This window comes from Pan paniscus, chromosome 6 (genome assembly GCF_029289425.2).
Source record: "Pan paniscus chromosome 6, NHGRI_mPanPan1-v2.0_pri, whole genome shotgun sequence".
In the NCBI taxonomy this organism is placed as follows: Eukaryota; Metazoa; Chordata; class Mammalia; order Primates; family Hominidae; genus Pan; species Pan paniscus.
In genome coordinates this window covers 7381622-7396294 of record NC_073255.2, presented here as the reverse complement: position 1 = coordinate 7396294, position 14673 = coordinate 7381622, and the positions used below count along the sequence as shown (strand labels likewise).

The following is a 14673-nucleotide window of genomic DNA, read 5'->3' as shown; positions in this document are numbered from 1 at the left end:
CTGTGTTTCAGTGGAAAAAGAAAAAACCAGAGCCAAAGGTCTCTACGCAGTGTGGTGCTGCACATCAGGGAAACAGCGAAGAATCAGAGGAAGTGGGTTCTCCCCGCTCACACCTCCCTCTCTTCCCGGAGACACCTCCCCTCGGCCCAGCAGGCCCTTTTCTGCCACTCCCCATCCGGAGTCATCCCCACGGGCGGTGGCCCCGACCATGGCCCGGGAATCTGGGCAGGTGCGTGGATGTGGGTGGTGTCTTCTGCAGGAACCCCTCCACATCCCTGCAAACACCCCAGGTGCTCAGGAAAACCGACCCTCAGAGGAACCATACCAAGAACTGGGAATGCAGAAATGGAGGGGACGCGGGCTCCCCTCAGTGAGTGAACTGCCCAGCGGGTTCTGACATTCGTCTGAACATCCTATAAACAAACGCATCCCGGGGAGGTGCTCCAGCAGAGGCAGACACAAAGGGCCACGCCCAGAATACGGAAAACAAGCCCTCAGCAGATTCACTGACACCCTGTTCACAGCAGCATTCAATTCACATTCGCAGGAAGGCAGAAGCAACTCAGTGTCCAACAACTGATGAACAGATAAACAAACCATGCCTCTTCCACACAATGGGACATTATTCAGCCTCAGAAAGGAAGTTAGTTCTGACACCTGCCACGACACCGATGAACCTAGAGGACATTGCATGACGTGAAGTACATCAGTCCCAAAAGGACCAATACTGTGTGACTCCATTTCTGAGGGAGCTCGGGTAGTAGAAATCAGAGAGTGGAAGCTGCTGCCTTCTACCAATGGGGAGCGAGTGCTGAACGGGGACAGTTTCAGTTTGGGAAGATGAGAAAGCTCTGGAGATGATGGTGGTGGTGGCACGACAATACGAATGTGCTTAATGCCACACAACAGTGCACTTAACAATGGTTAAGATGGTACGTTTAAAATTAAACATTTTTATCATAATAAAAAACTTGGAGGGGCCAGGTGTGATGGCTCATGCCTGTAATCCCAGCACTTTGGGAGGGTGATGCAGGAGGGTCACTTGAGCCCAGGAGTTTGAGAGCAACCTGGGCAACACGGTGAGACCTCATCTCTGCTGAAAATAAAAAACTAGCTGGGCAGGCTGGCGCTCACCTGTAACCCCAGCTACTTGGGAGTCTGAGATGGGAAGATCACTTGAGCCCAGGAGGTTGAAGCTGCAGTGAGCTGTGATTGCACCAGTGTATTCCAGCCCGGATGACAGAGCGAGACCCTGTCTCCAAAAACAAAACAAAACAAAAATAAAATAAAGCGAAGCTTCAGAAAGGAAGGCAGGAGGTGTCTAACACAGGGGACACCTGAGGCCAAGCAGGCACTCGGGGCCAAGACCCACACAAGCCCACCTGAGCCTGGGAAACACAGGGACACCACACACAGGGGACACCAGGGGATGTCCCAACTGAGCGTGGCCAGCAACCAGGGACTGGGCAGTGGTGACAAATATCACACACGAGGAAGACAGGTCAAGCAGGGTGCCCGACACCACGAAATGACTGCAACCATCTCTCCAACTACAGCTTAGAAGCAGAAATAGCAAAGGAGTTTCAGCCAGCTGTTTCCAGAGCCTCCTCTGACACTTTTATCAAGACAGGGCCCATCAAATCTGAGGGTTCAAGGTCAGTCGTGTCCTTGAGGGTGAAGGCACTGGAGCTAAACCAACCAGAAAGCCACAGAGACAGTCACACGGAGCCTCTTCTTGGTGACACTGGGTACTGTCATCCAGCACGGTCTAGAGATAAACGCCAAACCACTCCACTCCTGCCAACTGTAAACCTCAACAGCCACAGTTTACTTTCTATTTAATCTATCTATCTGCCTATCTTCTATCTGTCTGTTTAGAAACAGAGCCTCACTTTGCTGCCCAGGCTGGAGCGCAGTGGCACGATCACAGGTCACTGCAGCCTTGAACTCCTGGGCTCCAGCGATCCTCCTGCCTCAGCCTCCCGAGCAGCTGGGATTACAGGTGTGCACCGTCATGTCCGGCTGATTTTCTTATTTTTTGTAGACACAGGGTCTCGCTATGTGGTTCAAACTGATCTTGAACTCCTGGGCTCAAGTGATCCTCCCTCCTCAGCCTCCTGAGTAGCTGGGTTTACAGATGTGCACCGCCACGTCCTTTTTATTTTTTGTAGAGATGAGGTCCTTGCTATGTTGCCCAAGCTGGTCTTGAACTCCTGGGCTCAAGTGATCTTCCCCCTCAGCCTCCCAAAGCGCCAGGATTGCAGGCATGAGCCACCGTGCCCAGCCTTAATAGCCATAATGTATTAATATTTATTTATTTATTTTGAGATGGAGTCTCACTCTGTCACCCAGGCTAGAGTGCAATGTCGCGATCTCAGCTCACTGCAGCCTCTGCCTCCTGGGTTCAAGCAATCTTTCCATCTCAGAACTCCTGAGTAGCTGGGACTACAGGTACACACCACCACACCCGACTCTTTTTTTTTTTTTTTTTTTTTTGTATTTTTAGTAGAGACAGGGTTTCACCATGTTGGCCAGGTCTCAAATTCCTGACCTCAAGCGATCCTTCTGTCTGGGCCTCCCAAAGTTCTGGGATTACCTGCCTGAGTCACCCGCCCGGCCTTAACAGCCATAATTTAAACTAGACAGTATGGGAACAGCTGGAGTTAGAAATCCTAGAAATCCTGCTTCTGTAACTGACCGGTTTACCTCTGACTTGACTTCAAACAGGAAGCCCTGAAGATTGACCTTTTCAAGTACAACACTTAAACAAAGAACTTTCCCTCTGGAAGGATTTGTCGGCTACCCTTCCAAAAACAGACAGGTGCGGCCAGACTTCAAGTGCAGGCCCCGCCCTCCTCCGGTGAGTGGCCCGAGCCCTGGAGGCAGCTCCATCAGCCTCAGCATCCCCTCCCGGCGCCCGCACGCTCAGAAAAACCACAGGAACGGGTGAGCGGGCGAGCGGGTGAGCGGAGGGGAGAGGGGAGGGGGGATTTTACTCCAGCATTCCCTTCCACGTTTCGTATTAAATATGTGAAATATATTAATCTTAAAAAACAATATCGATACAGTACTCAATGGATAGAGGCAGTGGAGTAAACAAGAAGCCCAGATTGCAAAATCGTAGGTCATAAAAAAACTAGAGTGCGCGTGCGGCAGGTTCCAGGCACGCGAGAAAAAGCAACGCGAAAGCTTTCAGTCTCGGAGGAGGTTTTCCGGCTTGGGGTAGCCGAAGAGAACAAAGTCGGCCTCGTAGAGTTTATACAGCTGCTGCCTCCAGGCCAGGGGGATCTTGGCGAACCAGTCCTCCTCCCAGCTGCTGGCGGTCCTGTTCCGGTAGCTCGGGGGGAAGCGGAGCTGCCGGTCCACCTGGAGCAGCTGCAGCAGCTGCGCGGCATCCTCGTCCAGAGTCTCCAGCTTCCCCACGAAGTCGTAGTCGATCTGGCACGGGTGGCAGAGGCGGTACACCTGCCGCCAGTGCTCGTTGAAGGGCGCCAGCTTCTCCGTGTGCGGGTCCAGCAGGTACTGGATGAAGTTGGCGAAGGACACCTTGAGGCCAGCGCGGAAGGCCTCGCGCGCCGAGGCGGGCAGGCTGGTGTGGTTGGCGTACAGCCGCAGCATGGGCACGGCGAACTTGCGGTAGAACTCCTCGTTCTCCAGCTCGAACTTGCTGCGGAAGGCGGAGATCAGGCGCACGAAGGGGTCGCGCACGAAGAGGAACTTGGTGTACTTCTTGAGCTTGACCTTCATGAGGTGGCGGGAGAGCTTCCCGTAGCGGCGCCAGAACTTGTTGAAGGTCAGGTGCGCGCTGGCGTTGTGCACGTGCTCGCGCGGGATGCGCAGCGGGTCGCGGTAGGGCGCACCGCGGTGCAGCAGGCTTCCGCTCAGCACGATCATCACGCGCTTCCAGTTGGTGCAGGCCACCTTGGGCACGTAGCAGTAGATGGCCCCGTGCCGGTCGTCCACGATCAGGTGGCTCAGCTCCGAGTTGGGGATGTCGTCGAATGCGCGCTCCTTGGTGGGGAAGGCCAGGCTGGAGTTGGCGCAGAAGCCCCGCAGCACGCTCCTCCGCTCCGCCTGCTGCCGGCCCTGGTCGGGGCTGCGCCGGGCGTCGCGCGGGGACCAGTCGTAGCCTCTCACGCTCTCCTCCATGCTCCCCGGCGCAGGCGGCTGCTCCGTCTCCTTTCTGGGAAGGTCGCTCTGCTTCACGCCAGCACTGAGAAACTTGTCCAGAAACTCGTCGACATCGGAGTCGGCCGTGAGCTCCCTGTCCCTGTCCAGCCCGGGCGTGGGCAGCGGCGGCCCCGTGTGCGGCCTAGAGAAGGACGTGTGCAAGTAGAAGTGCGCGGCGCCTGCGCTGTCCCAGTACACGATGATCAGCAGGATCATGAACACCGACCCCAGCACCAGCCACAGCCGGAACAGCCGGGCCTTGGTCATCCTGCCCCGGGCGGGCTGGGCCCTCTCCGGGCCTCTCACTTCAGCTTCCTGCAGAGCCGGGGCATCCTGCTGGGAACCTGCAGATGCAATGACACACTAGTTAATGACTGAGGTGCACTGGGGCTCTGACTCCTGCCTTCTGATCAGTGGGGGACTGGGGTCCGGAGGAGCAGGAGCGCTGGGCCACGTGATATCAGCTCGCCCTCCAGAGGGGCTGGAGGCTGAGGTCAGCAGTGCAGGGAGTCTACACATCCATGTGCCCGAGCACCAGTAATGACCCTGGACGCCAAGGCTCGCGTGCTTCCCTGGCTGGCAGTACTCCACATGTGCTGACACTCGCCACTGCCGGGAAAGTAATATTGCCCACAACTCCCAAGAAGAGGATGCCTCCCAGGGAGTGGAGACCAGCTCCAGGTGTGAGCCCTCCTGGACTCTGCCCTCTGCAACTCTTCCCAAGGCTGATTTTTTTTTTTTTTTTTTTTTTATATGGAGTCTCGCTCTGTCGCCCAGGCTGGAGTGCAGTGGCCCGATCTTGGCTCACTGCAAGCTGCGCCTCCCAGGTTCACGCCATTCTCCTGCCAAGGCTGATTTTAATCTTCGAATCTATCTCCTTTTCCTATAATAAACCATAGCCACAAGAATAACTGTGATCAGTGAGCTCTGTAATCTTTCTAGCAAATCATCAAACCCCACAGTGGTCTCAGGGACGCCTGCATTTGCTATTGGTGTCATAAGTAAGAGGGGTCTTGGGAACCATTCCTTAACTTCACAGTGACCCAACAACAGGAAAATTGTTTTGGCAACACCCACTCTACTTAAGTCGAATGCCAATGGAAAAACTGCACCCTACAGCTTCATCAGGGCCACCTTGAGAGCTGACCTTCCACACCACCCTGGCTTCCCAAAAGTAAGTGGCACATTGCTATTCCCCTGCCAGGCACCAGGGGGTGTTGGTGGGGCTGAGCTGGGAGCTGATACCCCTTCCTCTGCCCATGGAAGTAGAGGTGCTTCCTCGTCTGTCCCACCAGGGTACTGTCAGTGTGGTCCAGCAGGGAGCTAAGCCTTGACCCCACCTGGCATCCACAAGGTGGAAGGAGATGGTGTGTGGCAGGAGAGTCCACACTCTGACTCCCTCTCCCCCAGCCAGGTCAGGGCCCAGTAGGAACTGAACTCCAACTCTACTCCACCCCTATCTGGCACCCATGACATGGCGTGAGGTGGTTAGAGGTGGGGCAAGTTGGCCCTCTACTTTCTCACCTCCTCTCTCCCAGGAATGGAAAACATTAATCATGCAAATATTAATGAAAAGAAAGCAGGCGTGGCTATCTTAATATCAGATGAAGCAAATTTCAGAAGGAAGGAAACTACTAGAGACAAAAGGACATTACATAATGACAAACAGTTCAATCCCCAGGAAGACATAATAATCCTAAACATGTATGCACCAAACAACAGAGCCTCAAAATACAAAAAGCAAAAATCGATAGAGCTAAAGGATAAACAGACAAATCCACAATTATGGCTGGAGACTTCAACACTTCACTCTTGATAACTGACAAAACTATGAGGCAGAAAATCAGCAAGGATACAGAAGAACTCAACACCAGCAACCAACAGGACATAACCGACATATGCGGAACACTCACCTAACAAGAGAACACAGTTTTTTCTAAGTGTCCACAAAACATTCACCATGGTAGACCAAACCTCAGCTAATTTAAAAGAATTGAAATCTTGACAGGGCACGGTGGCTCACATCTGTAATCCCATCACTTCAGGTGGCCAAGGCGGGTGGATCATTTGAGATCAGGAGTTGGAGACCAGCCTGGCCAACATGGTGAAACCCTGTCTCTACTGAAATTACAAAATTTAGGCTGGGTGTGGTGGCTCATGCCTGTAATCCCAGCACTTTGGGAGGCCGAGGCAGGTGGATCACTTGAGATCAGGAGTTGGAGACCCGCCTGGCCAACATGGTGAAACTGTCTCTACTGAAAATACAAAATTTAGGCTGGGCATGGTGGCTTATGCCTGTAATCCCAGCACTTTGGGAGGCCAAGGCAGGTGGATCACCTGAGGTCAGGAGTTCAAGACCCGCCTGGCCAACATGGTGAAACCCCGTCTCTACTAAAAAAAATGCAAAAATTAGCTGGGCATGGTGGCGGGCGCCTGTAATCCCAGCTACTCAGGAGACTGAGGCAGGAGAATCGCTTGAACCCAGGAGGCAGAGGTTGCAAGGAGCCAAGATTGTGCCACTGCACTCCAACCTGGGTGACTGAGCAAGACTCCATCTCAAAAAAATAAATAAAAATAAAAGAATTGAAATATTTTATATAAAGGAATAAAACTAGAAATCAATAACAGAAAAGACAACAGGAAAATCCACGAACACAAATTCCTGGAAAATAAATGACACATTTCTAAATAATAGCAAAGGAAAAAGTTAAAGTACACAGAATAGAATGAGAATGAAAATACAACGTATGTTACAGTCACTGTGGTGCCAAGAGCATTAGAAAGCAGAAAAGGCCGGGCACGGTGGCTCTCTCCTATAATCCTAGCACTTTGGGAAGCCGAGGCGAGAGGGTCTCTTGAGCCCTAGAATCCAAGACCAGCCTAGACAACATGGCAAAACCCCATCCCTATAAAAAATGCAAAAATCTGCTGTGCATGGTGGCATGCACCTGTAGTCCTAGCTACTCTGGAGGCTGAGGCAGGAGGATCGCTTGAGCCCAGGAGGTCAAGGCTGCAGTAAGCCGAGATCGTGCCACTGCCCTCCAGCCTTGGTCTTAGCAAGACCAAGACCCTGTCTCAAAAGAAAAACAAAAACAAAAAACCAACCAAACAAACGAAAAAAACCTACAAATTATCTTTATCAGGAACAAGACAAGGAATGAAATTATAGATCCTGCAGCCATTGAAAGGATAAGGAACTATTACAAACAATTTTACACCCACAAATTTAGCAACTTAGATGAAACAGACCAATTCCTTGACAACCACAAACTACCAAAATGAATAATCCTATACTAATTAAAGAAACTAAATTTGTAATGTAAAAGCTCCTTAAAAAGAAATCTCTGGGCCCAGATGGTTTCACTGAAGAATTCTATCAAACATTCAAAGAATAACAACATCAATTTTATACAATCTCTTACAGAAAGGAGAAGAGAGGACATGTCCAACTCATCATCCTAATACCCAAACCAGTGAAAATAAGTACAAAAAAAAAGAGGCCGGGCGTCGTGGCTCACGCTTGTAATCCTAGCACTTTGGGAGGCTGAGGCAGGAGGAACACCTGAGGTCAAGGAGTTCAAGACCAGCCTGGCCAACATGGCGAAACCCTGTCTTGTAGGGAGACCCCCTGAAACTATTGCTATGGAATAAAAGATGAAATGCTCCTGATTACTGTAAATACAAAGTTGCATTCAGGATTGTGTAAAGACAATGCCAGGTTGGACTGTCAGAATGAGCCAACAGCACGTGATATGCTTCCCCCTGCAGAGAGCCTATGAACGGACATGCAGTCAGGGAGTTTTCACATCACGTGATATGCTTCCCCCTGCAGAGAGCCTATGAACGGACATGCAGTCAGGGAGCTTTCACATCACCAAGATTCCTATCCCAGAAAAGCAGATGTTCATAGCTCTGGGAATGGAATGCGACCCTTGTGGAGAGCCTACAAACGGACGCATGGGGGCGCCTGTCCATATGGATAAGATAGGGCTATAAACGCCCTCATCTTGCCGCGGCTCTTCTAGGCCTCTTCAGGGTTAAGGCATACTCCCTTCTGAGAATTTCTGGTCTAACCGGTTGTCTAGCTTCACGTCCTGTTTCTATGGATTGTTTGTAACCAGCTTTTGCTGCAACTGTTACTGCTGATTAATATCTTGCTAGTCATAGGTTATGGAAAGACTGTGTTTCTGTTTTAAGGCTCTGTTAGAAATTACTGATGCACACACCATATTGTAAATTCTTATCTCTGTATACTGTACTTCTGCATACCGATGTTATGTTAAAGAATTACTTCATCCCCATGTGACCATCTCACCTCATAATCAAATGACCCTAAATCCCTCACTAACCTACCCCCGCCCTCACTAAACTTAATAATAAATGCTGGTATATCCAGCGCATTGGCCGCATCGCAGGACCAGAAGGCGGTGACCCCCCTGGACCCAGCTTTCACTGTCTTGTGTGTGTCTATTATTTCTCGACCTGCCAATCCGCCTGGGAACAAAGAAAGAGCCCCGTTGCATTGCGGGCTTCTGGCCAGATCCCACAATACCGTCTCTACTAAAAAAATACAAAAAATTAGCTGGGCATGGTGGTGGATGCCTGTAATCCCAGATACTCGGGAGGCTGAGGCAGGAAAATCGCTTGAACCCGAGAGGCAGAGGTTGCAGTGAGCCGAGAATGTGCCACTGCACTCCAGCCTGGGTGATAGAGCAAGACTCTGTCTCAAAAAAAAAAAAAAAAAAAGGGAGAGAGAGAGAAAGCTACAGGCCAATATCACTTATGAACTTGGATGCAAAAATGCTCAAAATATTAATAAACCAAATCCAGCAGTGTATAGAAAGAATCACAGCATAGGGACTCACGCCTGTAACCCCGGCACTTTGGGAGGCCGAGGTGGGCGGATCATGAGGTCAGGAGATCGAAACACGGTGAAACCCCGTCTCTACTAAAAATACAAAAAATTAGCTGGCCATGGTGACGGGTGCCTGTAGTCCCAGCTACTCGGGAGGCTGAGGCAGGAGAATCGCTTGAATCTGGGAGGCAGCGGTTGCAGTGAGCCGAGATCGCACCACTGCACTCCAGCCTGGGTGACAGAGCAAGACTCCATCTCAAAAAACAAACAAAAAGGAATCACGGCATGACCAAGTAGGGTATGCAAGAATGGCTCAACGTTCAAAAACCAACCATGTAATCTATCATATTAACAAGCTAAAAAATCAACTCCTACAGGAAGCAACAACAAAACCCATATCCATTCATTATAAACACTCTCAGCAAACTTAGCAAAGAGGATATCCTCAACTTATAGGGCATCTACAAACACCCTACAGCTGTACCCTTTCTCTATCATCTCTGTGGGGGGGGTGGCGGATGGAAGGCCCAAACTGTGTTGAACTTTTCATCTTCAAACAAATGTGTAAACTTTTTTTTTTTTTTTCAAGACAGAGCCTTGCTCTGTCACCTAAGCTGGAGTGCAGTGGCACAATCACAGCTCACTGCAGCCTTGACCTCCTAGGCTCAAGTGATCCTCCTGTCTCAGCCTTCCAAGTAGCTGGGACTGCAGATACACACCACTGGGCCGGGCTAATTTTTAAAAATTTTTTATAGAGCTGTGGTCTCACCATGTTAACCTGGCTGGTCTTGAACTCCTGGGCTCTAGCAATCTGGCCACCTCGGCCTTGCAAAGTGCTACTAATTTCTTAAACTGAGTATTTTTTCATTTGTATATCTCTCTTTTTTTTTCTTTCGTGAGACAGAGTCTTGCTCTGTCACCCAGGCTGGAGTGCAGTGGCATGATCTCGGCTCACTGCAACCTCTGCCTCCAGGGTTCAAGTGATTCTCATGCCTCAGCCTGGCCACCTCGGCCTCACAAAGTGCTATGAATTTCTTAAACTGAGTATTTTTTCATTTGTATGTCTCTCTCTCTCTCTTTTTTCTTTTGTGAGACAGGGTCTCGCTGTGTCACCCAGGCTGGAGTGCAGTGGCATGATCTGGGCTCACTGCAACCTCCGCCTCCCGGGTTCAAGTGATTCTCATGCCTCAGCCTGGCCACCTCGGCCTTGCAAAGTGCTACAAATTTCTTAAACTGAGTACTTTTTCATTTATATGTCTCTCTCTCTCTCTCTTTTTCTTTTGTGAGACAGGGTCTCACTGTGTCACCCAGGCTGGAGTGCAGTGGCATGATCTTGGCTCACTGCAACCTCCGTCTCCCAGGTTCAAGTGATTCTCATGCCTCAGCCTCCCAGGCAGCTAGGATTACAGGTGCCCACCCTGACACCCGGCTAATTTTTGTATTTTTAGTAGGGACGGAGCTCCACCATGTTGGCCAGGCTGGTCTTGAACTCCTGACCTCAAGTGATCCACCTTCCTCGGCCTCCAAAGTGCTGGGATTACAGGCATAAGCCACCACACCCGGCCTGTATGTCTCTCCTGTCATTCTTGTATGTTACATTTTTTAATATTAGCAACAATCTGAGTGCTTTAAAAAAAAAAAACCTACAGCTAACTTCATAATTAAGGGTGCAAGAGTGAATACCTTACCACCAAGATCATGAACAAGGCAAGGACATCTGTCTACCCGCCCATGCCCCGTCATCAGTAGACACCTACTCATCCCCAGCTCAGCGAAGTCTTTCCCAGTTGGGTCAAATCCCAGACTATGCACTCTCCATAGGTCCCATCAGCAACTGTGTGCTTATTTGGGGTGTGTATGTTTAATTACTCCCGCTCTCACACAGCTGGGGAGGGTGGGCTCCGTCTGGTTGTGCTCACCACGTGCATGCACATGGTAGGGTGCAGTCGATACCAAGTGAATCTCAGGCTCAGAGGCCCCCATCACATCAGCCTGGCTCTGAAGCCCCTTGTGACCAAGCCCCTGAGGTTCCATGGCAGGTCCTCTCCTGGAGCAACCCTGGGCCACCTTCCTGCCTTGGCTTCTTGCTAAGGACGTTGGTTCCTTTACAGAAATGAGTCCCAGCCCCCTGAATATTCGTCCCCACAGCCAGCTGCCCTCTTCTCACTGGCAGTCCCTTCGCACGATGCCCATCTACCTACTCCCATCCCAGACTATGCAGGTCCCCCAAAGAGGTCCCCTGCTGATCTAGCGAGCCCCGTGGTCCCCAGCCTGTCTCTCCCTCCAGCCTACTGCCTTCTGCCAGGCCCTTCCCCCAGAGCGTCTAACCCCTGACACCTGTGCTGCCACCACCAGAGTGCAGACTCCCCAGAATCTGCATTCAGAAAGATGACAGCCTGGAAAGACGAAAAGCAAAGCTGAAAATAAATAAGAGATGGAAACGTATAGTGGGATAAGTGGTAAGTTTTCCACCCAAAAAAATAAAGATCAAATAGACAGCATGGGAGAAGACCTGCAAGTTGGATACAAGAGGAAAAGGGACAAGCTTGACAAAAGACAAAAAAAAAAAAGCAAATGCAGTGCTATTTTGCATTTGAACACACACATATCTGCAGATGTGGTCCCCCTGCACCTGCCCCGCGTGTGGGCCTTACAGGTGACTCACCACCTGTGCTCACAACAGTCCTGTGACCTCAGCCACATCCAGAAACAATGGTGGCCACAGGGCATGGATCCCCAGAGGCACTCATCTCCGTCAGAGGCCAGATCCTATCTCTTTCTTTCTAGATGTTTGAGCAGGGCCATCTCATAGGCCCTTTTGGGGGTGGAGGGTAAAAGGTGAACATGAAATATATCCATGTTCAGTGGCTATGACCTGGTCTGGGGTTTCTGGAAGAGCCCAACAGTCTGGACCCCTCTCTCCTGGCACTCACCCTTGTCTGCACTGTGGTTGTGTCCACACCTGTCTTGACCAACATGCTGACTAAGCGCGGTCCTCACTGGGCTGGGGTTTGTTTTTTTATGGTTTTTTTTGTTTTTTTTTTTTTTGAGACGGAGTCTTGCTCTGTCACCAGGCTGGAGTGCAGTAGTGCGATCTCGGCTCACTGCAACCTCTGCCTCCCAGGTTCAAGCGATTTTCTGCCTCAGCCTCCCGAGTAGCTGGGACTACAGGCGCCCGCCACCATACCTGGCTAATTTTTGTATTTTTAGTAGAGGTGGAGTTTCACTCTGTTGGCCAGGCTGGTCTTGAACTCCTGACCTCAAGTGATCTGCCCACCTCGGCCTCCCAAAGTGCTGGGATTACAGGCGTGAGCCACCACGCCCGGCCTGGAGCGGGGTCTTGCCTCCTCCTCCTGCTCCTCCACGGGGGCACCCTGATTACAACAGGCTCTAGCAGGCTCTCAGTGTCTCTTTTCCCACAACATCTTGTGGAAGGGGAGCTCTGTGGGAGCTGGGGCTGTTCAGGACGAGGAGGATTTCTGTTGGTGCCTCAAACTCCTGAAGGGGGAGCAGGCTTGACCTCTGCAGCTTCAGAAGACAACACTCGGACAGCACGGTCAGCCCAGTGAATGAACAGATACGCTAATGAGTTAAGGGGCCAAAAACTGTAGTAAGATCTCTGTTCCCGAGGGCATCCAAGCACAAACAGGCGGATTGCCCGGGAGTCTTCCGGGGGAGAGTCTCGCACTGGGGGACCCTCCTGGACTTCTTCCGGCATAAGCTTCGCGGAGTCTATCTGCCTCTCACGCACTGGACTAGACTCTAAAAGCCACTGCCTGACCCTTCACAGATTCTCATTAAAAACCTCAAAGTTCATGAGGCTGAAATGTGGCTGTACTCTGCATCCACCTCTGCAACTTCTGTGGATTCTTAATTCATGTTCTTTCTTTATATTCTTTAGAGTCAGGGTCTCACCCTGTTGCCCAGACTAGAGTAAAGTGGTGTGATCATGGCTCATTGCAGCCTCAACTTCCTGGGTTGTCCCAAGAAGCTGGGGCCATGGGTGCACACCACCACACCTGGCTCATTTTTAAAATTATTCTGTAGAGACAGGATCTCCCTATGTTGCCCAGACTGCTCTTGAACTCCTGGGATCAGGTGATCCTCCCACCATGGCCTTCCAAAGTGTCAGGATTACAGGCGTAAGCCATTGTGCCCAGCCTTAATTAATCAATTAATTTTGAAATACAGTCTTGCGCTGTTGCCCAGGCTGGAGAACAGTGCTGCAATCTCGGCTCACTGCAGCCTCGACCTCCCAGGCACCTCAGTTTCCCAAGTAGCTGGGACCATAGGCGTGTGCCACCATGCCCAGCTAATTTTTGTATTCTGGGTAGAGACAGGGTCTTGCCATGTTGCCCAGGCTGGTCTCGAACTCCTGGGCTCAAGTGATTTACCCGCCTCTGCTTCTGGCATGAGCCACCGCGCCTGGCCTCTTAATTCATTTTTTCAATGGCAAGAGTAATGAGGTAAATCACAGTAAAAAGCTCAGTGTACAGAGGGTGGTGGGCTTCCACATGAAAGGAGCTGGGATGATTCTCAGACAAAAGGATGCCCTCTGCCTACTGCCACCTTCACTCAGTGCTTCCGGGACCCACAGAGCTCAGCATGCCTGATGGAGGCAGAGAAGCCCAGCACCCAGAGGACTCCAACCTCCTCCCGCCCTGTGGCCTGTAGTGCACCAGCATCACGCACAGCTGATACATGTGTCAAACCAGAGAAAGGCAATGACCCCACTACAGAAATCACGAAAACGTGAGCATCAGAGGGCCTGCTGCTATCTCTCCCCACAGCCCCTGCTGCTATCTCTCCCCACAGCCCCTGCTGCTATCTCTCCCCACAGCCCCCGCTGCTGTCTCTCCACGGCCCCCACCGCATTCCTCACCTGCCCTCCCAGTGTGTTCAGGGTGTGAGTGGGACGAGAACATGCAGTCCTGTACCAGCTTTCAATACCCTCTGAACGGTTATAACCACACGATTTTACAGCCTATTTTTTTTACTTTTTTAAATTTTTTTTGAGATGGAGTCTTGTTCTGTCACCAGGCGGGACTGCAGTGGTGTGACCTTGGCTCACCACAGCCTCCACCTCCCAGGTTCAAGGGATTCTCATGCCACAGCCTCCCAAATAGCTGGGACCACAGGCACGCACCATGCCCGGCTAATTTTTGGATTTTTAGTAGAGAGGGGCTTTCTCCATGTTGGCCAGGCTGGTCTCGAACTCCTGGCCTCGAGTGATCCAAGTGCCTCAGCCTCCCAAAGTGCTGGAATGACAGGCGTGAGCCACTGCAGCCTATTTTTAAAACTAGATCCTAAGCACCTGTGCTGTTCAAGTATTCAGGACCACCCCTCTCGAGGATGTGTAACAATCAACAGTTTCTTCAGATGACAGTGAATGAAACCACACTTAAAAAAAAAAAAAAAAAAAAGGTTTTCTGAAGGCTAAGAAAGCAGCAAAGCAGGCCTGCGCACAGTGGCTCTCGCCTGTAATCCCAGCACTTTGGGAAGCCGAGGCAGGCGGATCACAAAGTCAAGAGATCGAGACCAGTCTGGCCAACATGGTGAAACCCTGTCTCTACTAAAAATACAAAAATTAGCTGGGTGTGGTGGTGTGTGCCTGTAGTCCCAGCTACTGGGGAGGCTGAGGCAGGAGA

General features: G+C 51.1%; 1 protein-coding gene across 5 annotated transcripts in view; it reads right to left on the bottom strand.

Annotated features, from left to right (window-relative positions):
- Window positions 1-3015: 3015 nt before the first annotated feature.
- Window positions 3016-14673, bottom strand: part of CHST12 (carbohydrate sulfotransferase 12) — a 30750-nt gene continuing 19092 nt past the window's right edge. For all 5 annotated transcript variants that reach the window (XM_034963532.3, XM_003819741.5, XM_003819742.5 and 2 more), the window contains exon 2: window positions 3016-4514. In XM_034963532.3, coding sequence (XP_034819423.2) covers window positions 3193-4514 — 1322 coding nt within the window. In that variant the 3' untranslated portion in view covers window positions 3016-3192. The remainder of the gene's footprint in view (window positions 4515-14673) is intronic.